The sequence below is a fragment of the Thermobia domestica genome, chromosome 9 (assembly GCF_964235325.1).
Source record: "Thermobia domestica chromosome 9, izTheDome1.hap1.1, whole genome shotgun sequence".
NCBI classification, from domain to species: domain Eukaryota; kingdom Metazoa; phylum Arthropoda; class Insecta; order Zygentoma; family Lepismatidae; genus Thermobia; species Thermobia domestica.
Window position 1 is genome coordinate 229,623,188 of NC_137462.1, and position 24,463 is coordinate 229,647,650.

At 35.8% G+C, this 24,463-nt stretch overlaps 1 protein-coding gene across 7 annotated transcripts in view; it reads right to left on the minus strand.

The window, feature by feature from the left end:
- LOC145660614 (putative ATP-dependent RNA helicase DHX35) overlaps positions 1-24,463 on the minus strand; it is a 589,276-nt gene that overhangs the window by 395,835 nt on the left and 168,978 nt on the right. For 6 of the 7 annotated variants that reach the window (XM_081725888.1, XM_081725889.1, XM_081725884.1 and 3 more), the window contains 2 exons: positions 19,090-19,272; positions 1,862-2,002 (listed from right to left, as the gene is read on the minus strand). In XM_081725888.1, coding sequence (XP_081582014.1) covers positions 1,862-2,002; positions 19,090-19,272 — 324 coding nt within the window. The remainder of the gene's footprint in view (positions 1-1,861; positions 2,003-19,089; positions 19,273-24,463) is intronic. The other variant, XM_081725887.1, reaches the window with a different exon arrangement.

Consider the following 24,463-nt stretch of genomic DNA (forward strand, 5'->3'; position numbering starts at 1 on the left):
ATATACCAGCCGTAAATAAACCGTGAGGGACGATAACAGTAAATATACTACGTCTGGTTTATGTTAAAAGTAAAATTTTCATAACATTAAAAAGTAAAAGTTTTAAATAAATTTCAAATTATACGAAGGGGTTAGCTATGGAATCACATTTTCTTTAAATAGGGAATAACATACAACTGTGAAAAATGCTCTGAAAGTGTTTCTCAGAAATAAAGATCACGTATTAAGTGTCCACCACATGGAAGTAAATTTCACATTATCATCATGGGAACAGCATTGATCTAACGCGCCTGAGTTCCAAGATAGGCAGATATTCAACATACAAACAATCACTATTACATTGTCTTACTAAATGGCAGTTAAGAAGCTCCCATTTACAAGACAATGAATCGCTCACTCAGCTCGCCCTTTTACAACGGGTAGCGATCGACAATGTGACGACCCACACCTGACGATTGTCCAAAAGCACACTTTTCACTGGACAAAATTTCTTTCTAAGTGTACAAAGCATATTTTATTTCACTACTGTTGGGACGCTTTGCAAACAACGGAAATTCGGAGCATTTTATGAGAAGAACAAAGGGAATGTTTCAGAAATTCAAACTTATAACAAGCAATTTAGCTGGTATCAGGACTTCATACTGGGATGTCACTAAAGAGAACAATTCGAACCCCAGTTCTAGCTTCCATCTGTCTGTGGAATGCTAGTGACTGATGAGTTGTCCTGTTGCAGTTTCATCCAGGTGGTGTCCGTTCCGTACAGTATGAGGATTTCCTTGTAGATAATATACTGCATTCATTTCCACATCGCTAGCAATGTATTTACAGTAGTTTTACTTTTCCACTCTTAACAAAATTCAGCAACAACCATTAAAGTACGTGGATAAAGCTAACGAAACAGTTACGTTCTCTTTTAACAACGCTTCTGCTTTTAATATCTTGAACCTTTTCATAAACGCTCAGATACGTATATCCACAGTTCATCCACGGTCACGAAACCCACCGATTTCCCACCAGGTAGCGCTCGTATTGCTTTCTGCAGTTGGTGCTTCATTGCACGACATGATTTTCTTTTAGCTCACGAAGATTAGCATTATAAACCACCTTTACACGTAACTTTTTCTGAATGGAATAGCAGATGGCTGTTTGGGAGAAACCGGGTACACGCTATGTCGTAAGATCTCTGACGCCGTCAGCCTTAATTCCCTAAAACACTGCTTATATCACTGCTTATATCAGTTTCACAGAGTTCGTTTTTGATGTGGTTTAATCCGTAACACAGTCACATGGCCATTCGCGCCTCATATCACTGCACCTTAAAATTACAGTAAAGGGTCCAACAGCAAATTTGTGTTCTTACCACTATCTAACTATCCTAAAATGTGCATCGCATAGTGATAGACTACAACGTTCCCAGAATCGACTCACTTTCGGCACCACTAGAATTTGTACAATACCCCTGCTTGATGGAAGATACATCACATACTGCCGTTTCTGTGGTGCTATTATCTCGTTATATCTCCGTCATACTGTGTTCTATAAAATTCCTCTATATGGAAGCATACCAACTTTTGTGTAGTAAAAAGATTTAGTTATACTTACATTTAAACTTTATTCTAAAAATTTATAATCAAACTTGTTGAAAGTGAAATTTTACTTTAGTTTTTCTTATCAGGGTATCCAAACTTACAATGATTTATATATTTTTATGAAGCAAAGAAACTGTAAACCAATGTATGTAGCAAATGGGGACTCCATATTAAAAATATCTGCCAAAAAATGTATGGGGTATTCTACCTATTGATCGTAGCTTCACGGTGCAACCTAACGAACTTTATCTATACTTAATGTACATATTTACCTTCATGATCTTTTTCATCAAACTCATTACAATATCAGTAAACAATGTTCTTTCATGTACTTCATCCAACATCAAAACGCAATAATTATGCAGCAGTGGGTCAGCCATCATTTCGCGCACAAGGATTCCTTCTGTCATATACTGTAATAAATGGTAAGGGAATAGATTAGCATTTCGCGGTTTTTTCTGCATTATAAATTTTAAATTTCTATTGGTAATAGTTTGTATGATACAGGTGCATATTTAATACTTAAAAGATAAAAACAGCATTATTAAAATTTTCCCCTGAAATCACAGCTAGTGCCATTACCCGCGTCATTAACACTTACCATCACGCTACCAATACTAATTTGTTTTTCAGTTGTAAAGAAAATCAGATTTCACCTACTATCTCCTGCAGTATTTCAGAGATATAAAAATAAATAAAATTGAGAATTCAATTTAATGTCCACTAAGAGAATAATATGAGTATTATTAATTGACTCAGTAACTATTACATTTTAAGAGAGTAAAGTAGTTAAGTTTTACCAAAATATTTCTATAACGCAGTAACAACCTGAAAGTGTAGTAGGGAAAGTAACATACAGAAACAGAAATATAGAACAAAAGGATAATAAAACCAATAATTCCGGCATATAGCTCCATAGTAATTCATATCGTGTTCGGTACTTAATTATATTCACGGCTGGTCTTCCGGAAACTAAGAAAGCAGAAACTTAAGTGTCTCTAAGCAAATATTTCCATGCACAATGAACCAAACAATGTACTATTCCTACCTATAACAGTATCCTCTAAGATAAATGTACTAAAGAGCGTAGTTTGAAATATTTTTAATTGTTGTGGTTAGTGTCATACAGTAACGTTCAATGCTCTGCAAAAATAGTTCTTTGAGTGACAAGCAATTCTCAACATAAACAATTCTCGATAGAAACGTTGATCACTTTACGCATAAAGCTATTCTATTTAATACTAAAACAAGTAAAGAATGGAATAGTTTACATCGTTTCGTTCTGGAAAGCTAAGTTTTTATTAATGTGTATTTGGCTGCTAACAAAGCAATGTGTGTTTGGCTGCAAATACAGCATTTTACAACTTTTAATTATTCGGGAAGAAGTCGAGCTTCTCTTGTTTATGCTTTTCTCTTTCAGAAGGTTTCATTCTACAAGGTTGTAGTTAGATGTTCAATATACGATCATGTATTCAGTACAAAATTACATGATATTCTATGTAGTTAACGAGTCGTTAAGAATAAAAGTAATGTTCAAATATAACCTGCATAGGCGTCTCTGGCGGTAAGGAGGACACATGCCCCTTAAAATTCTGTGTATGCATGCAAACGAATCCAGGCTGAAAGTACTTATAGGGTGTGATATAATTCAGCTGTTCGTCCGAAACGGTTGTTAATTTTTTTCGTGTTCCCGGAATCGGTTGTTAAAATTATATCTCGACCTCTAGATCCACTACTTATAAAAAATCGCCAGCACTAGTTTTGAATATCTACTACACCTAGATAGTTTTCGCTTCCAACTTTTAAAGGAATAATTAGGACATGTTGCATCTGAGACATGCTCTTTTCTACAGTATTTTGTTAATGCAAATGTGGTTCCTTCTATTTGGAAACTCAGTTTGTTTCTTTAACATGTGTCTATTTTACTGTCAAGCACGCAAATTTGGAGTGCTACGCAAATTTGGGGTGGCACTGACCCAAAAACTAAGGAATGGAACCCTTGATATTTTTACGTTCGGCGTAAACATAATATGAAAATATATTCGTCTACTATTATTACTGTGAAATATATTAGACAGTTTACGTACTATAATATTAATGTTAAAGCAGCGTCCATACTAATCATAAAGCCGATTTTAAATTATTTGAATCCCACTTCTGCTTATGTGGAAGAAATGAAGAAATATAAATAAAAAGTGAATGCCTTAACGTTTATTACGTACTAGTGTTACATTGATTTTCTACTTATATGAAAGTTGTCTTTTGAGTTCCGTGGTATGATGGAAGGAAAGCAATAGAGGTAAAGAAAAACTACAAATAATAGATAGTATTGAAGCACATAGTATTGTAATATCAAAATGAGGAAATTAGGTAAGTTGGCTATTGATTTTTGGGTATGGAATCTTCTAAATATGAAGGAAGAGTAGAAAATTGTGATGAACGCCAATGATAACAGAAAACGTGCTGACTGGAGTGGAATCCCACTGGAAAATATGGCCAGAAATGAATGGAAGACAAATTAGGTACTGAAAATTTTAAAGATGAGAAAGAAATAACAAATTTGTTTGAAATTTCGAGAAAAAAAAAAGTATATCAGTTGAGAGACGCTAGATACACGAACTAACTAGTTGATGGAGAACTTTTAACCACAGCTAACAAGCATGGATTGACGAAGAAACCTCGGAAAACAAGGGAAAGGAAAGTATGGAAAACAAAGTTTCACTGAAGAATGTAAAATAATGTAATGCTGTACTAGGGTGAATTGCGAATTAAAACCTAAAGTCGACACAGACAGGTATGTACACAATAGCATTGAAAACGTCAATAGAAATTTTAAAGGATAGAGAAATCAGAATAATGTATATGAAAGTAAATTCAATGGAAACAGAAAGATAGCAAGGGAAATCTACACTATAGGAACTAAAGATGGAAACGAGTCTACTAGGAATAAAATACAGCTTGAGACAAACGGAAAAGATGCATTGAACTGTAAATGAGATAGAAAAATTGTTTATTTTGGGCATTAAAATAATAATAATAAAAACAAACAAAAATAGCGAAGAAATTGCAGTACTAAAGGCAAGTTCAAGAAATAGCAAAATGAAGAATGAAAAAGGTAGCGTATCTACTGCGACTTCTAAGAATACAGAAGAAGAAGAAGAATTATTTGGAATTTGTAATCAAATGAGAGTCGTCATAAGATTCTTACACAGAATTAAGATTTGATTAGCTAATAAGTCAAACAACATATATGAGGACTAAATAATCACACTAGCGCAAACGTATTTAAGAACACACAATATGAATTCACGGATCTATTAAACAACTGGTACACAAGGTGATGGCAGGTAGTGCTATTTCCAACATAGCACCCGTGGCGCATCCTGAACATGTTACAAAACGTATAGTACTTGTCTAGATAAAAGATGTAACAAACCAAACGGCCAGATAACTACTAGGACGCGAAGCCAGTCAAATATTCATGCAACGTTTGTCCGAGAGTTCATTCTTGTTGGATCAGGTAATGGTCAGGTGCCATCTCATCATGCCTCACACGTGCCGGAGAATGCTTATATGAGGAGACATAACAGGCTAGAGTAGAAGGCATATACTGAGGAGAACACACAGAACGGAATATTGATGGAAGATGGAATCTGAGAAAGTGTCCAGCTAAGGTCACAGGAGAATATTAACAGCACGAATACACAACGCAATAATCATACTCCCCTGAATGAAGAACAGAGGCGTGTAAGTATAAGTAGCTTATTCCCCCCCCCCCTAACCCGTCCATCTTACCAATTCAACAAAGTAAAGCATGAGATCCTATATGACGAATGGGAACACGCTGAAATTTTTCTCTCTTTACCTAAGAGCAGAAGACAGTCATTCTGACTAAGATAGAAACTATCCCCATCACTGAATATCACCACTCTCTATTCTTTTTTCCACTGTAGACTCTCTCGATACTACCAGAAAAGTTTTTGGCGATGAGCAGAGATCAGGAGTAATCGTGCGAAAGGAACACAAGATGGTAGTTCTATCTTTAACAATCCATAGTTTAGTGTTCCTGCTCTCATAGTGCTCTGGTTTCACCGGTAACCGCCGTACTGCCAAGTAGAGCTACCCAAATTGTCTTTCTTTCCACTTGCACTTCGGTACGTCGCGGAGGCCCTGAAGATGCTACAATGACTATAGGAACTCTCCGCCTCCCATCGTCTATACTACCGATGGACCATTAACATGACATGACATGCGAGCGGCACTTCAATGAAACGACCATTCGACCTCTTGTTGCTTAAGTATACGATCTCCCATGAAGACAATTGTACAATATATGTTCGCTGGCATCGTCCTAAGATTGCAGGCGCATAATGTGATCCACTAGGCTAGTCCTCATTTTACGACTCCTAAAATGGTTTCATATGTGACCAAAGTAACCAATAAGGAATATTAACTCAACTGAATAATATCAAATGCTGCCCGAAGCGATCTGAATTTGGAAACACAATAAAGAGATATTACGAAGGTAATAAATATTAAATCATAAAAGGTAAGTCGAAAATAATGTCAGATTTGTGTTTGTGGTGGAAAGCTGCCCTAAACCATCACAAGAACCCCTTCCTATTAAAAATTTGGATCTGAATCAAGGATGACGGATTTCAAGATGGCCATCATGATGGTACTATACAGTAATAAATGCAGTTCTACCTTCATTACCACTACCCAAGATACAGTGTCACCCCTCTAGTTGCTCCAAACTTACAAGGTATCTTTGCCATTTATTGTATACTGAAAATGGATTTAAAATTTAAAGTCACCTGGGGAACCATTCAATATTATTCAACTGACCTATTTCTACTTATCAGTTACTCTGATTTGATATGGAACCATTTTACGGGGTGAGACTCAAAAAAATTCGCTCAAAAAGTCGAAAAATAAGGACTATCCTAGTTATCCACATAATTACTTCCGTCTTGCTGTCCAACAACCTTCATACCACTAGCAGCATACCTAGTATAGACACTATGATCAGCCTGTTAGTTAAGATAATAGGTGTACTAGGACCTTCAAACTAAGATCAGCTTGCACTCTAACAGATACAGTTTGTGGTGCAGATTTCTTTCGAAATCAGGTGACGAAACATATAGCAAGATATCTACAACTCTTTTCCTCCAATTTCTTGGTTTCACCCACGCACGCTGCAAACATTCAGCTTCGAATACGAAATTATTGAACAAAGAAATAAGGAAGTTGAACAGTTTTGATTTGGAAAGAGACATAGCACAAAGATGCAAATAGTTTCCATAGAATAAAGTAGGTGAAACCTTTTCACCCAAAGAAAATGAAATATAACCAGTAGCCGTAGATTAGAAAAGGCCACTACTTTCTTGAAGTAGATTAACTAAAAGATGTTTGGGTGAAATCAATGGCACCTGTAGAACAACAGGGAAGTCGTATCGGCAATAGCAGTAAAACTAACTTTGCACCTCAACCTTCACCTTTCTCCTGTCGCAAAATCATCTCCTCCTTTGGACCAGTGATGTTTTTACTTCGGTGGCATTTTTAAAATTCCGATATTAGGTACAAATACTGCAGAAGAAGATTGGCATTGTATAATTATATATCCTATATATGTGTTTTACATATAGAATTATTTAACTATAAATATTTCATTCAGTACAAAGAATTCAAAGAATTCAAAAAGTAAAAATAATTAATGTTGCCAACACTACTAAAACTACTTCTTTAACTGCAATTTCCCAATCGATACTGTAATGAAATGAAACTTCTAGTTGTACGTCAAACGGTACTGTCCACTAGGATAAATGAGAAGTGTGAATTATTGAAACTGAATTATGAAATGAATGGTAGAATGAGAATGGCGAAGGAAACGGAATAATCATGTGAAAACCAATGGAAACAGTAGAACTGGCGACAATTGGGCAAACTTCTGAGCACCTGGGTTCCTCTCAGAGTCACGGTCTCAGGTCCAGGATCAATGACATAGGGATACCTAGGGCTACACACTCTGGAATTTCGCAATTGGTACATAGTCTAACCTTCTCAAATTATCAGACGGGTGCACAGGACCAACACGGAAATTGCCAAAACCAAGATTTTGGCATGGTAGTAGGACCATGATATGTACCTCTGTAATTTCTGATGGTCAATCTCTTTCCCTTTTATGGGTAAAAAGTTGCCAAAAACTCAAGTTTTATTTTCTTTATTCCTTTTGATGAGGGTTTATCACGTTATATGGTTAAATAATTAAGTGTAAAGTCCATTTTCTTTCATATGACATGAATACATTAATGCACCTCTCTTAAATTTTGTAAGGGGTACAATGGCTCATTCCTTAAATTTGGGAATTGTCTAAAAACGGTAAATGTTCTGTGCGACTTGTCATAAAAGAAAAATTGGTTAATGTTAAGTAGGGCCTAAATATACGTCACTGTAAATTTAGTTGATCCTGCTGCTTATCCCCTTCTATGGTAAAAAAATTGACAAAAATATAAACGTAAGAGACACATTGTATCAAGTAATAGGTAACTGATCTCATTTGTCCTCTCTTATTATATTTTAATACAATATATGATCATATAGATGAATTTAGAGACTCATTCTCTTGAATACTTGAATGAAGTCATATTTGATGGACAGAAAACAATATGTGGTTTATAAATCCTGTAGATCATTTGAATACATTCAATTTTCTGGAATCCCACAAGGATCTAATTTAGGGCCGTTACTTTTTATATTATTCATTAATGACCTTCCTAATTGTATTAAAACCACATAAACTACTCTATGCAGACGATCTAAAATTATATAGGAGAATTACAACAGCACAGGATTGTGTCAGTTTGCAGGAGGATCTAGACAGAGTAAATGAATGGTGCAAGAGCAACTTGTTAAACATAAATTCAGATAAATGCAAAACCGTGTTCTTCACTAAGAAACGGAATGTTGTTAAATTTCAATATAAAATAGATGGTAAACAATTAAAGGGGGAACAAACTGTCAAAGATTTGGGTGTAATATATGATAACAAACTATCGTTTGAGCATCATATAAATCAAACTGTAAATGACGCAAACAGAAATCTTGGATTCATTTTGAGAATGGGAAGAGAATTTAATATGTCGAATGTTTTACTGAAATTGTATTTTTCATTTGTTAGATCAAAATTAGAATATGCGTCTATTATATAGAACCCCCACACGAAGAAAGACTCTATTAGAATAGAAAGAGTTCAAAATAAATTTCTGCGGTTTCTGGTGTACAAGAGAACAGGCATCCTCCCCACATATGAAAATAGTACTTCTCTTAATGAAAATTTTAACACAATGTCTCTCAATCACAGAAGAGTATTAAATGACATGATATCCTTGTACAAAATATTAAATAACAAATTAAATAGTAAGGATTTGGTCTCTGCCTTTCATCTCAGGGTACCCAATGGAAACATACGTGTGGGCAATGGAAATTTCTTTTATTGTAAGAAATCTCGAACAAATGCAACAAAACAGTCACCAACGTGGAGGGTGGGTGCAGTCTACAACAAACTGAGTAAATGTAAAAAAGTTCTGAATATACACAGTATGAGTCAGAATAGATTTCGCAAATATATTTATTATAGATATTCTATGTAACTCTGATATGAACAGTGTAATTGGGTAGAATAACCTGTTGTGTTCTTCTACTTAAATAAATACGACACAGGTATCACGGTGCACTACTCTTAAATTTCGGGAAGGATACAATGGCCTACCCCTTAAATTATGGAAATGTCAAAAAATAAAAATTAGTAAAAATTCTCTACGACTGGAATATAGATCTCTGTAAATTTGGTTGGTAGTGCATGTTCCCTTCTACGAATAAAAAATATGTCAAAAAGTCACAACTTGGAAGTTTTTGATCAATTATATCTTCCTTTGATGACGCTTTAGTGCGTTATATGCTTACATAAATAAGGACAGGGGTCGATTCTTCTTCATAGGACATGGGTACATTGATGCCTTCTTTTTAAAATTTGTGAAGGGTAAATTGGCCCACCTCTTAATTTCCGAATTGTCAAAAAAATATATATAGTCGGTAACGTTTTCTAGGACTTAAAAATATACTTCTGTAAATTTAGCTCGTCCTGCTTACCTTTTATGGGGAAATAAATTGTCAAAAGTAACACTTTATACTTGGCGGGAATTTTCAATTTCAGCGAGAACATTGAATTAGCATGAGACGCGAATTTTGAATGTTGTGCTAAATGTTCATTGAGATAAATTGTAGCGTGATCATATGGATGAATACATTGTGTTTCACTGAACATGGGTACCTTGAGACATTCTTCCTAAATTTCGGGAGGAGTACATTTGGATCACCCTTAAATTTCGGAATTAGCAAAAAATAAAAAGTCGTAACTGTTCTAATGAAAAAATTGCGAAAATTCACATTCCAGGTTATTTACCTAATATATCATCTTAACGCTGAAACTTAAGGACAACTCATAGTCTAAGGTCATTAATGAAAACTTAGGACTTGAACCTGACAGGTAATTATTAAAACCGATTGATATGTAATAACAATTTCACACTTTGAGCTTCAGTTGCCATTCGTAGTCTAAGGTCATTCGGGGAAAGTTATTCTTGATGCACGAGCTTCTCTCGTAACCAGATCGGATAACACCTTTCGACCTATTGTTTAAAATTTTCTTTAAAAGCTTTCAGAAAATGTTTAAACTTTTAGTTTGATTTTTTTTTTTTTTTTTTTTGTCCAATCACTATTTCATCCTTTTAAATTTCAGTTTCTTTTTTTTCTATCACTATTTGATCTATCAATCCTAGTATTCTAGTTACAACTCATAATCTAAGCTAATTAGTGCAAAGGTATTCCTGGTAAGATCTGACTGATCACCTTCAAATTTTTGTTTTAACTTTTATTTTTTTGCAAAGTTGTTTGTAAAATATTTAGTTTCAAACTTTTTGAACTTTAGTATTGTAGTTGTCTACGTCACAATTTGTCAATTGTGAAATGTTATTCTTCACGCAATCTGACTGGCTGATCCGTTTTCAACCTTTGTTTATATTTTCTTAAAGCTTTCATATATATATATATATATATATATATATATATATATATATATATATATATATATATATATTTATATAAAACTATTCGATCAGTCTTTGTATAATAATGAATTTGCGGTTACAGAGAAATTGTGTGTTAAAAATCGATCTTTCCCTCTATTCGTTAATGTTCGATAACTGTCTTAAAATTTTAATTTGAAAATTTTTGAACTTTAGGATTAAAGCTATGTCATTGGTGGAAATATTTAGGACTTGAAACCAAATATATTATTATTGCTGGAAAACTTTCCTTAGTGGAATCTGATTGGCTGAAAACTTGGAAAAAAAAATCAATTGTTTGGTAGACGATTGTTTAAACGTTTGTTTAAAATTCTTTTGATCAGTTTTAAATTTTAGTTTGAAAATTTTTTGAACTTTAGGACTGTAGGTACGACGCATAGCCTACGGTGGGAGAAATTTTAGAACTTGAAACCTGATAGGTAACCTTTGTTAACACCTTTGATATGTAGCAACAACAATTACACATTTTGAACTTTAGTTACAATTCATAGTGTAAGGTGATTAGTGGAAAGCTATCCTTAGTGCAATTTGATTGGTTCAGCATTTCGTTTTCTTTCTCTTTTAATTTTGTTTAAAAATTTTTGATTACTATTTTAAAATTATTTGTTTCGATATCCTTACTTAAATTTTTTCAAGTTTAAGAATTTTGAATTCATTAAGTTTTCAAGAACTTTTTGATTATTCTTTTTTATTTTAAAATATTTTGCATTCAATTGAAGGTTTCTAAAAAAAAAAAGAAAAAAAAAAGAAACTTCCAAACGTAAATTTAACATTTTTAAACTTTTTTCGGAAACTTTTCTTCGAAACCTTCTAAGCACTGTTTTTAAATTTGGTTTCAATACCTCTGTTTAAAATGTCTCTGTTTAAAATATTTTGTTTGAAAATTGTTTAGACTTGTTCAAAAAAATCTTAAATTTTGGTTTTAAAATTTAGTTCAATTTTTTGACTACCTGAAACTTTGTAGCTCTGTGAAAACTTTTATACGCCAAAGAACAGAAGAGTTTCTAAAAGTCTTGCTACACTGTACACAAGAACTGCATCATCATCATGCAATCATACATGTCAAAATAAGTTTATACCACGTCAGCAGAACTGCATTGCATCCGTTTCTATTTGCTTTCGACAGACTAAGCTTATTGTAGACCGCAAACATTGATGTTGAAGAAACGATTTGGATATTCTTTATACATCTTACCTTTTTTTTTTTTTGTTTTGTTTAGCTGCACAGGGTGTCTATAAAGTCTTTTGACACCTCTAAAACTCGGAAACGGTGAAAGATATATGTCAAAACGGAGAAAACACGTATTTCATTATTTCTAAAGTATCACGTATTGAGGGATACATAGTTGCCCCTGGGTCCTTCGGACGGTCCCAGAAGGGGTAAAACTCAAAATTCTCAAATGGCAAGGGGTTCAGTTAGTATATTGTTTGAAAGCGATTTTGAGAAGAAAGACGATGGAATAAGTTTCGACGCTCTACAGTAAACACGTACAAAATTGCGACAAATCAAAATGTTATTACAGTTTGCATTGAAAAGTCTTTGGTCACACCCTAGAAATCTGAAATGGCTCAACAGCTATGAAAACTGTATTGAGAAAACTATTTCAAAAGTACACGTATTGAAGGAAACAAAGTTGCCCCAGGGGCTCTCGAAGGGTCCAAGACGAGATCCAACGCAAAAGTTGCAAATGGCCATTTGAAAACTATTGTTAGAAGGAGAAAGATGGAACAAGTTTTGTGGCTATACCAATCCTGTGAGAAATTGCGGGGAACTGAAAATGTTAACAGAATCTTTGTTTTTTAGTCCAGTCAATAAACGCTCAAAAGGGAGTGTAGAGGACATGGTCGGGAACAGAATTTTTTACTTCAAAGCTGTGTTTGGAGTAGTTAGGAGGTAAATATACTGAAAGTTCCCGAACCTACGAGGTGAGAGGGAGACAGGAGGGTCGGGGGGAGGTAACTTTTTTCGGGTTTTCGTTTATATCTCGAAAACGATGTGTCGTAGCGAAAAAGTTTTTATGTTCAAAAAGAAAGCTGATAAAATATCCTACAAGACTTTTTCTATTCCCTTTCTTTCCTATTCCTAATAGTTTTCTAGATATCCGCTTGCGAAAAGTGAAAATTTTCTATAATCGCTTCCTCCCCCCCCCCCTTCCACACTTTTATACACAAACTTTGCATTTTAGTACCTCATCCCTTCACTTCAGCCAAAAGCCATGGAAACAGTGATCACTCCCTTGCAGTTTGTTACAAAAAAGGTAGGGTTGTGTTCATGTTGAGGCTACGTAGTGGGAATGATCATTTCCATAATGTGCGTGTTCGTACGACTTCGTGTCTACTTGTTTTCCTCCGTCTAATTAGGTATTATACACGTGAATCGCGAGATATACAAATGTGTTTACAGATTGGTTGTTTGAACTGCACACGCCTCATGTAATAGATGCCGTAATGTTTAGCGCCGTAATAAGCGTATTTGCCATTTGACCCAGTAGAGCATTTGATGTTTGACCTTGCCAGCCACACAGATTTATACTTGTAAAGGTGTAATGCTAACGTTGCCATTACATTTGTGCCTGGTGTTCGTAATACGTATAACCTCGTGGAATGCCCTGATAAAGGTCAATCGACGTAGGTGAAAACAGCTAGTAATAGTGTGTTGTTCTTCCACGTTAGTCATCTTGTAACCGTACATAACGATTGTTAAGAGATGGCTGTGTGAATGTTAAGGCAGGTGGGTTAGGGGATTCGGTTACTATGCAAAGAGCCTGTGTAAATAGTTGATAAAGGATTCTAGTTGGAGATGGAAACGTAAAAAGACTGATTAGACTAATTGTTGTTATATTCACCAGTGTTGATTCTATAGGATTAAAGAGCTAGGACGGAATCTAGAGAGTGATATGTGTGTATTCTAAGAGGAGATTGAAAACTAAATAACAACGATAGAGTGAGCGTGCGTGCGTGTGCGTGTGCGTGTCTCTCTCTCTCTCTCTCTCTCTGTCTGTCTGAAGTGTACGTTAGATTGTCATAATGAAAGATAATAAATGGGCACGTTCTGGTGAAGATAAAGTAGAAATAAAATTTCTGTTTGGAGAATGTGCGCCTATCCTGCCACAGCTAGACGCTTTAATGAATTGTATCCTGAACGTCCCAGTGTCAGTCATCAATAAGTATGTGACCTTGTGCAAAAATTTCGAGAAACTAAAAGCGTTAAAGACAGGCCACGCTCAGGACGACCAAAGATAGGGGAAGAAACAGTTGCTGAAGTAATTGGAATTATGACTGTCAATCCTACTACTTCTCTGAGAGAACTAAGCTTTAACACGCATATTCCACGAAGCTCAATAGATAAGGTTTTGATAAACTCTTACAAAATGCATATAAAGCATGAATTCAGAGATGGTGACTTTGATCGGCGCATAGAATTTTATGAAACCATGACTCAAAGAATTGCCGAAAATATACAGTTTTTACACATCTGTTTTAGTGATGAAAGTACGTTTGCCCTGGGCGAACGTGTCAATACACACAGTGTTACGTTTTGGGGGGATCTGAATCCGCATATACTCAGGGAAGGACATAGTCAAAGGCTCCAGAAAATAAATGTGTGGGCAGGAATTTTGGGGAATCACATAGTTGGTCCCTTGTTCATTGATGAAACTCTAAACGGCTATATGTATCTACAAATTTTAAGGAATACAATAGATCCCTTAATATAATAGATCTGGTAGAAAACGCATCAGATGAGGACGGATTTTCTGAGCATAATGTAGGCGCTATTTGGTTCCAATAAGATGGATGTCTTGCACGCTATTTTCAAGCAGTGCGTAAGTATCTTAACACTACTTACCCCAACAGGTGGATAAGTCGTGGTGGTCCCATTGAATGGTCATCAAGATCACCTGATTTATCTCCTAATGACTCTTGTCCGTGGGGATACCTCAAATCCGTTGTATACAAAACAAAACCTATAAGTGTAGAAGACCTAAAGCGAAGAATAACAGCAGAGTGTAGGGATATTTCGCCAGAAAAGTTCGCAAATGTTCGAGATGAATTTCATAATCGCCTTTTCTATTGCCAAGAGGTAAATGGGGCTCACTTCGAGCATCTTCTTACATAAGATATGTTTAACGCAAATTCTAGTAATACTAATAATATATTACTTGTAATAGGAATATTAGTAATAGCGTACGAATTAGTAGTAGCCACGCTAGTACTTGAAATACTATTGTCTCAATTAGTAATTCAGTCATGGCATCCAGTTAATTAAACCTTTCGATAGATGTGAGTGTTTACAAATCTCTCAGTTCATTCAATCCCTGTTCTTTCGGACACATATCCTTCCAAACTTGTACCAATAACTTTCAAACAACTTGACCCTTTTCCTCTTCGCAAAATTTAAGTTGTACATGCTTCTTGCACTTGGGAAGCTGCAGGGATTTTGGGACAAATATTTGCACATCGAAAAGCTGTACTTTATAAATACGAAAACACCCCTTTCATCGTTTTGACATCTTCTGTTTTACCGTTTCGGATCACTGGAAGTGACCATGGATTTTTCGATGAAGATCGTGTTAAGGTGGATCACCACCCGGAAGTCAGTACATATTTTAGCTCATTCCCTTAACTACTGCGCAATGAAACGTTACATATCATAAATATTGTACTATAAGATAAAGTAATGTTTCAGCTACAGCACAAGACACTGATTCATTTGGTTGTCTTTCCCGATATCGAAATATGTAACAAATAAAACAAAATATTTGATTCATTTTTACAATGAACACACAAGATGGCACTCTCGGGACCTCGATGGGACCCTCGGAGGGTCCCAGAAGGGGTCCAACTCAAAATTATCAAAAGGCAAGGCGGGTCAAGTAGTATATCGTTTGAAAGCTATTTTCAAAAGAAAGACGATGGAATAAGTTTCGACGCTCTGCAGTAAACATGTACGAAATGGCGGCAGGTCAAAATGTTATTACAGTTTGCATTGTAAAGTCTTTGCCCACCCTTAGAAATCAGAAATGGCTCAACAGCTATCAAAACTGAAAAACACGTATGTCATCATTTCAAAAGTAACACATATTGAGGGAAACAAAGTTGCCCCAAGGCCCTCGGAGTGTCCCAAACGGGGTCCAACTCAAAATTTTCAAATGGCAAGGGGATCAAGTAGTACATCGTATGAAAGGTATTGTTAACGGAAGGAAGATTGGACAATTCTTCTGTTTCAATACCAACCCTGTGTGAAATGGCGGTGGGATTAAAATGTTAAGGTGGATCACTACGTGTTCCCAGTGCTATGCTAAACACTGCTTAAATAGTGTGGTGTTGCCAGATAGTGTCGAGTGTTCACTGATGCCAGATAATAGAGGAAATAATCATGGAATTTTGCTTGGATACTTACTAGAGAAATTAGTTTTCGACCCTTACCGCAATTCCGCTTCTCGAACTGCAACGCTAGAATCCAGGAATTTTCTTATTGTGACTACTACAGTAAACATACAAATTTGGCAACAACGCATTATGGCGTTCTGCGCAAGCTTCGTCTCAAAATCTATTTCCTTAAATGTAAATTAATATTTAAATAAAATATGAAACATAACGCGAAAAACGGTCAAATAATATATCTATTTCGTAATAAGATCGTTACTTTAAAATACTTTACACATACAAATAAACATTTCGTAAAACTGAGCACTTCTCGTAAGATCAGAATAGTACATTTTTTATTTATTTTTTTAATTACACTTGTTTTGCAACTCTTTTGAACATTATGTTTCACATATCGCAATGCAACTGTAAATTTGTTCCACTCAGTTTGAGACTGATACACAATATTTCGCTGTACATGCATTGCGCTTTACTTTTATAGAAGCATTTTCTTAACAAGTAATGTACTTCATGCTGACATTGTAAGGTCTACCATCGTAGCGAATTCACACAAACAGAGCTACCAAGCATTATTTTCTACTTTCACATGTAGTAATATTTCCTTAGTTTGTGTACTAAATCTGAATTGTCCAATAAGTTCTCTGTAAAATAGGTATATAGTACTGATATTTATAAAACTTCATAGTTCCTATTGATTTCCAACTTCCATGTACTACACATTACATGTAAACTAGAATTATTTCACAACATCACACGCGTTTACGAACTTTAAACAAGTAGCCATAATGATGTTATGACGGATAGTATTTCGAACGATTGTTATAACCGAGCATGATGATGTAGACGTAATAAACGGATGGGATGTAATTCTGCTGACACTGCATAAACTTGATCTGACATATTATTGCACTACGATGATGCAATTCTTGTCTACAGTGTTACTAATTTCGTTTTCAATCGAAATTTTAACTATTTTCATTTTCTGTTTCAAGAAAACACCTCTCATAAAAAGAGGAATCGGTCTGGGATTTTACTTTAGAACGATTGTCATGTGGAGGTGCAGTAATTTCTCAGGTATTTAAATATATGTTGCCTTATATTTGTGTACTACGCAAACGGTTACGAAAAAACAAATCCCGAAGTTTAATCATTTGAAATGCACGAAACAGCTCTCTTTATGTCAGCCGGGCGCATTATAAACGCAGTAACATTTTGGATGCGTGACATTTAGGCCAACACCTTTTCTTATTTTAGCTTTAGAAAAAAATTATAGGCATTCCGTTATAGGTGTCGATTAAAACTAAACAGGAAAACTGAACTCCCTACCCGAGCAGATCATGGAATATATCATGGAATATCCATATGGCAATGGATAAAAATCTACTGGTATTGATCTCGTGTTTGCAGGTAATTGGAGTTTCATTTCAAACTGAGTGTGTGAAATATGACGCCTATCTGATGTTAATGAAAATTTTTGAAATGAAATTTGAGAAGTTAACTACTTGTGACTTTCAAGTTGTGTAAAGTACTTATCGATCTATCAAGTAGTTTATACCAAGTGATACCTAAAATTTGAGGGAAAACGCTATTTTCTAACTCGTTTCCATGTCACAGTTGGTGTGCCTGGTCTCGAGTTTGATTCCCAGTGATGCCGAATGGTTCGAAAATCACGTTAAACTGTACGCTCCGTCTTGATATAATCTCAGTGCGAAAAACACTTAAAATAAAAATAATAATAATAACATAATAAAATCGATCATATCAAAGTTTGGACCAATCGATTGGACATATTTTGAGAGTTTTACACGACAAGAGAATATATGAAATATTACCTACTCGTGATTGTGTAATTTTCATAGTCACAATTTTATTGTAAACAAGAATATTATTTTGCTTTACTTTAAAATATCACAATATTTGGCATCACCTATAAAACAACGCAAAAATATAAATAAATAAAATGTTCCTTCTGTGGATTTAAATTGCTACTCTTTAGATTGGTAGTCTTTTGCCTTTATCATTAGTTCACGACCACCTTCCCCTATAGGCGTGTCACTGACGTCTTTACAGAGACTTTCAAACAGTGATACTACTTCTAATTTTCCTTGTTTTCCTTTGCTTGATACATTATTTCGTGTTTCTTCTGTATTGATGGCACTTACCTATAACATGTATAATTTGCATTTACAACTTCTACCTTCTTAAACATGTGTCTCTTCCCACCAAACTACAGATTTGACTGATTTAATTCTCATATTCTCCACCCCAGTTCGTACAGGGATGCCAGACTCAAAAACAGGTGAAAATTTAATTGTTTGAAACATAATACACACAAGGGTAATTTGTGGAGCTAAGTATATATTTTTATTATTCAATCCTGTTATACTATGCTCAAATGAATATAAAATTGTTGATTTTCAGTTTAATGACCCTTTCAGCAGCGACGCTACATCAGACGAGACCTCCTGATTAACGTGGAATCCGAACCACATGGAATCGAACCCGGGTCTCCCACGCCAAAAGCGCGTACGTTAACCGCTTAGCCACGAAGGAGTTCAAATGAATATAAAATCGTAAAATTAAAGAATTTACACATTTCCGATCAAAGTTTGTTGAACAGTGTAATTTATGTTGATACATATAAAATGTAAACGAATTGATCAATTAGAATACAATTTCCAGAATATACAGAAAACTATTCCTTCTGTTTCATTTCATCATCATAATTGCTTCCTATCGTCTTTTTTACTCTATACGTCTTCCTTAACCTAAAGGGCATAATCGTCAGACGTCAAACTAGAAATTTCATTTCTTCCTTACTCAATACAGCAAACTATGTGAATCAAAACTTCTGATTACAAGCTATTAGACTTTATTAATAGTTATGAAGTAATCAAATACAAAAGACCATTTCATTCCAAAAAATAATCACAATAACACACTTCTTGATTTCTTAGACTAAATACCTTTATTTTAGTATCAACGGGATCAAAACGTCCATCAAATCGAATGCTATATCCAACCAACTTGCCCAACTGAGACCTTGTTTCTTCTGCAACTCTTTTTGCCAAAGCTGTAGCAGCAACTCTTCTTGGTTCGGTGATTCCAATTATTTTTCCATCATTGCACCACCCAGCTTCCAACAAATACTATAAATATAAATCAGAATATCTCAATGTATACAAATGAAATAGAAACAGAGATTGATCGATCGATTGATTGATTAACTAATTAATTAATTAATTAAAGCCCCTTTCTCTCTAAAATACGAACGTTAATGAAACAGAAATGATAAAAATACACAGCAGATATTCCATTGACATAAATTTTGACACATCCTACCCCTAGCTAAAGTACCCTCTAATCCAACTGATACGATTTAAAAAACGAGCTTGAGTGAAATAATAACCATGTTCCAAAAGTCATTCCAAATGGGCCAGCCGTTTTCCCCGAAAATTATGAATTCGACACTGATCAGTCATTTTTGACATTGTATCTTTTTAACTCCTTCTCTCCCTCTCTCTCTCTTCCCTCTAAAGAGGCCGAACTTGGACTTAAATCACACTGGAAGTGTCACTATTGATTTCAGCGACCCCGAAAGCTATGGCTTACGAACCAACCATTAATATCGATCGTTTGGGATTATTTTTATATGCAACCCCTTCCAATTCCCGTCTCTTGAGGTATTTTACTCGCGCCGTACTCTCTCTAAATTTTAACCCATATGCGTACCAAACTGGTTGAAATTGCTCCAAGCGTTCAAGATTTACGCAAAATATACATTGCTATACCTACACCCAAATATATATACATTGATTGTTTCATTTTATTCTAAATATTCATTTAAGTTCTTTTTTGATACGGAAATATATTATCATGTTTATTCTACTATTGAAACCTGAAGTAGTAACAATATTTTGAGACTATTTCATCAAATCCAATATAAAATGAAGTGTTTATGTACATTTTTGTAAAAGAAATAAATACATTGAAGCAAGATTGTACATAAAGTCGTCGTCGTCTTCTTCTAATTAACAATTTCCATTCAGTATATTTGTTTTTGATTATGTTACAAAAATTTTCTAAAATCACTTTTACATCATTAAAAGTGCATTTAACATTTATTGTTATGATATCGTTCAGTTGTTTATGTTGTACTTGAAAAGAAACACCTCCAGCTCTGTTCCGGGCGACAAGGTGCCAAGAACCAACGAAACGTTACTACGTATGACCGCAATAGATATGCGTTGGATGAGGAAAGATGTTGAACGAACATCCCCAGAAACAGTAGAAATGCGACTGCCTACCTCTCTGGTATAATCGAGGCTTCTAGAACCCCATGCCCCACTAGTCTCGATAGCTATTGGAGGAAAAATAAATTTTTCGAGGAGGTTCTTAAATTTCCTTTCCTTATCTGCTTCTCTACGTTTAGCAACTTCTCCAGCATTCGTAACAGTCAAAGGGAGGCTGGAATAGGCAAATGCGTCCGAACATATAAAGTCCCATACTAATGATTTGCCTCTCATCTAAGGTACTAATGTCATGCCGTCGGGTCGCATTTACCATCGGAACAACAACATCCTGACGGTTCACGTATGGAAGGAATTCCATCCGTGGTGAGGGCTCGCAAAATGATGTCATTAACAGAGGAATGTCTGGTGTTTCTGCCAATGCTCTTCATGCATGAAAGGCAATGCAGGCCGCTTTGGGTAACTTGATCCCCGCAAGCTGGACAGCGACATAGTTCACAAACAGCTGATTCTAGTCTTAAGGCTACTGCGATTCGAAAGGTTTCATTAGACATGTGAAGACCTAATATGTGGGAAAGTAATGCATTTAACCATGCCCCAGCATAGGGAGATGAAGCAGCAAGGTCTCTCGCTTTCTCCTCTGGAACAGCAACTGACCGTAAAAAAATATTCATGGAATTGTGCTGCAATTGGTGTGTACCAAGAGACCTGAGAACCTCTTTTGCTGATTTCTGGAAGATCCGTACCTGTGATATTTTTCCATTTGCTAGAGCCTTCTTGAATTATCCCATCTGGGTCCAGGTGGTAACCTTCTGGAAGGAGAGACTCGACTAAACGAAGAGATCCGTGGTAGGATGCTAGAAAAGTAGGCATCGCTATATCAACGGTTCGTTGAATACCAAGACCTCCTAATCGAACAGGTAAGGGTTCTTGCATCCAAGAGTCGTCACTTAAGGAGCAGTTTAAGATTGACTCCAGACCCATTTTGAGGATATGATCATACAAGTATTTCTTCAGCAGTGGAATCTGATTCGAAGATGGAAAGCACCGTAAAAGGTAGTTTAAGTAAGGGACTGACAATGAAGCACGTAAAAAAAGAAAGCTGCATTTGCTGAAATCGACTCAAGACGAGACGAAAAATATTCTAATTTGGATACTTTGTTTAGCAGCATATTTGTAAATGCTTCCTTTGTGAGGGCAGCACCTAGCAGAGAAGCATCCTGGTTAGTAGATGTATTCCTGGGGCAGCTTCAAATTTTCCGAATAGAAGGTCGGATATTGCTTCATCTGATTCAAGAAAACCAACTTCGCATTTTGAGAAATTCAAATGTAAGCCAAGAGCAGATGCCTTCTCATTTATATGCGTTAACGTTGAAAGGACTGCCTCAGGTTTATCAGCGATAGTCCCATCATCCTAATACCAGATGTTTAGTTCAGTGTTGTATAGTTATAGCAAAAAGTGCTGGGCCCAGGGGATCATCTTGTTGTACTATTCTCTCGGATGAAACTGTGTTTTGGCCTAAGAATAGATTACAGCGTTGAGCGTAATACTGGTGAACATATGGGTATATTGCGGGAAAATAATTCAACACTGCAGTAAGCACAGAGTCCCGGCGAAGTTGCGAAAATCCAGCTTTACGATAGCCTTAGGAGCGTTGTATGTGGAGGAAAAATATACCCTCGTTGCTTGAACCGCTGCTTCGCCTCCATTGAGAATACAAACTCCAAGTTGATGGGGAGACCAAATGTTGTTAACAGGCTTTCGTATTCGGAAGCATATAATTTTTGCTGTTACTCTGCGTCAAATATTTCCTATGGCGATAGCTCTGATTCCACCACATTTCTTCTTAAGAGCAATAAGTTTGGCTCTGAAAAGCAAAGGGCGAATTTCCAAGGGTACTTTCCCCAGAATAATTGGATTGAACAGATCGCAAAATAATTTTAAGAGCTTTCCCTTTGATTCAGGTGTTTGGCAAGATAAAACATCTTTGAGAATCGAAGGTAGTCCAGACCTTCCGCGCTGCTAGATGGAAAATAATTGATAGCATTTTTAAGTTCGTTTACTGAAATTTCTTAAAGCCTGTTTTGGTCTTCTGGAAGAATCAGTAAAATAAATGCACGAGGGTGGGCTGGATGCTTTTCCAATAACGTCTCGAAAACAGAGATGTCAGCGACTGATACTGTTATCATTTGACATTAGTAAACGTGCTGCTCCTCGGGTGCCACCATCGGCTAGTTTGTTTTCTATAATCTTTAGATTTGACATATTCTGTTTAGGTATAGATTTCTTGATCTTTGGTGAATGTGAAGTTAAGGCGTTAATACCTATATTATCCCAAAGACGAACTCTTTGTTTTGCCCATGAGGTAAGATTTTTTTATATTTTCGGATTGTCTGGGAGCAGTTAATGCTATAGATGGAAATACTGTCAATCCATCCTTTTCTTTCTTTTCTTTTTTTTTTTTTTTTTCTTCATTTGAAACACTTACTTGTAACAACTCGGAAAGTGCATCGGCAATCTGAGTTCGAGCACTACGAGGGACACGTCTTAGGATGTGTGTAGGGGATTTTAATGACGTCAACAGTTTACCCAAGTTGGATTACGTTAAATCCTGTGCGCTACCATTGCAGTTAGTGATGCTAATATTTCTGGCTTTATAATCAGGAAAGCTATTATGATTGATAGGAAGGCAATCCTTTTCTGTTTTTATGATCGGATGCTTTTCGTATATGAATGGCTAATTCAATTGCACTAACATAAAACTTTCCGCAGTTCTGACAACGTAACACTCTCGCAGATCTAGGAGTGGCTAAAAAGTGGCCTTTGGTAGGCCTACCTGTGCTGGTGTCTGAGTCAATGCCGTGGATATAGGTTTCGCCTGATTCCGCTGAGTCAACCGATGGAGATTGAATACTGGGAATGACATTTGAAGATTCCATTAGTTCATTTTGTATATTTGTATCAAACAAGATGTGCAACAAAATAAAATAGCTTTAAGAAACAATAATGAAAAAGTATTGATGATACTGAAAATTCTCATCTAGGAGATGTCGTGCACACCCACATATAACTCAAAAGTGTCAATCAAAAATATTTCCTAACTTTCAACCAGAAACCTTGCAGAAAAAGTCCTTAGGATCGCACACCGATCTCAACAGTAATAATTATTATTCACAATATACAGGGTTTCAAAGCAACACCGACAACGTTTAAGAGGTGATTCCCGACACCAAGATAAGACAAAAAGTATAGATGAACCTGGGTGCACAAGTGTTTCCTTTCGGAGTTATAGGTTGCCGAAAACATGAAGAAATTAACTTTAAAGGTCCATAGCTCGAATACTATGGGACCTACCTTAGTCGGGTCAAGACTTCATTTAGGAACTAGTATGTGCCCTATCCAAGTCTTCATGTTTCAGAATCCTGCAATGGTTCCGCAAGAATTTTTATACAGGTAGTTTGTGAGTACTTTAAATGATATGGCCGTAGCCAAACTCCCAATAGAAAAATTGTTGTGTGAGTACCTTAGGATTCTGAAACATGTATTTTTACATAGCGCACATATATATGTGCGCAACGTATTCGCCATTGCCTCGTAAATTTCCAATCAAGCTGACATGCCCGTTCAGCTTACATGTTATCGGGGTTTGCACTTAGCATCTTAGCGACCTGGGTCAAGCTGATGGAGATTCAACTTGGACTTCAATGCCATCGGAAACGTGACTATTTATTTCAGCAGCACTGAAAACTGTGGATTCAACGAATTTCGATTGTTTTCGGTTATATTTACATTTCACCCTTCCTACACCCTAGAGTGTTAGTGAGGGCTAAACAGACCAACGCCATCCGGAGTCTCATCACTAGTCTCAGGGATTTGATTCTAAATTAGGCCATTTTTTGTTATTCTTACACGTTCCGTACTTTCATGTTTTTCTAGAACGTTAAGAGTCTAACTCTCACTGGAGGCTGGACTTGGACCTAAAGGGTATCTGAACTGTCACCAATCAACTTAGCAGCGCAGAAAACCATGGATTCGACACTAACATCAGTCGTTTCCGACAATTTTTACATGCCACCATTACCTTCTACC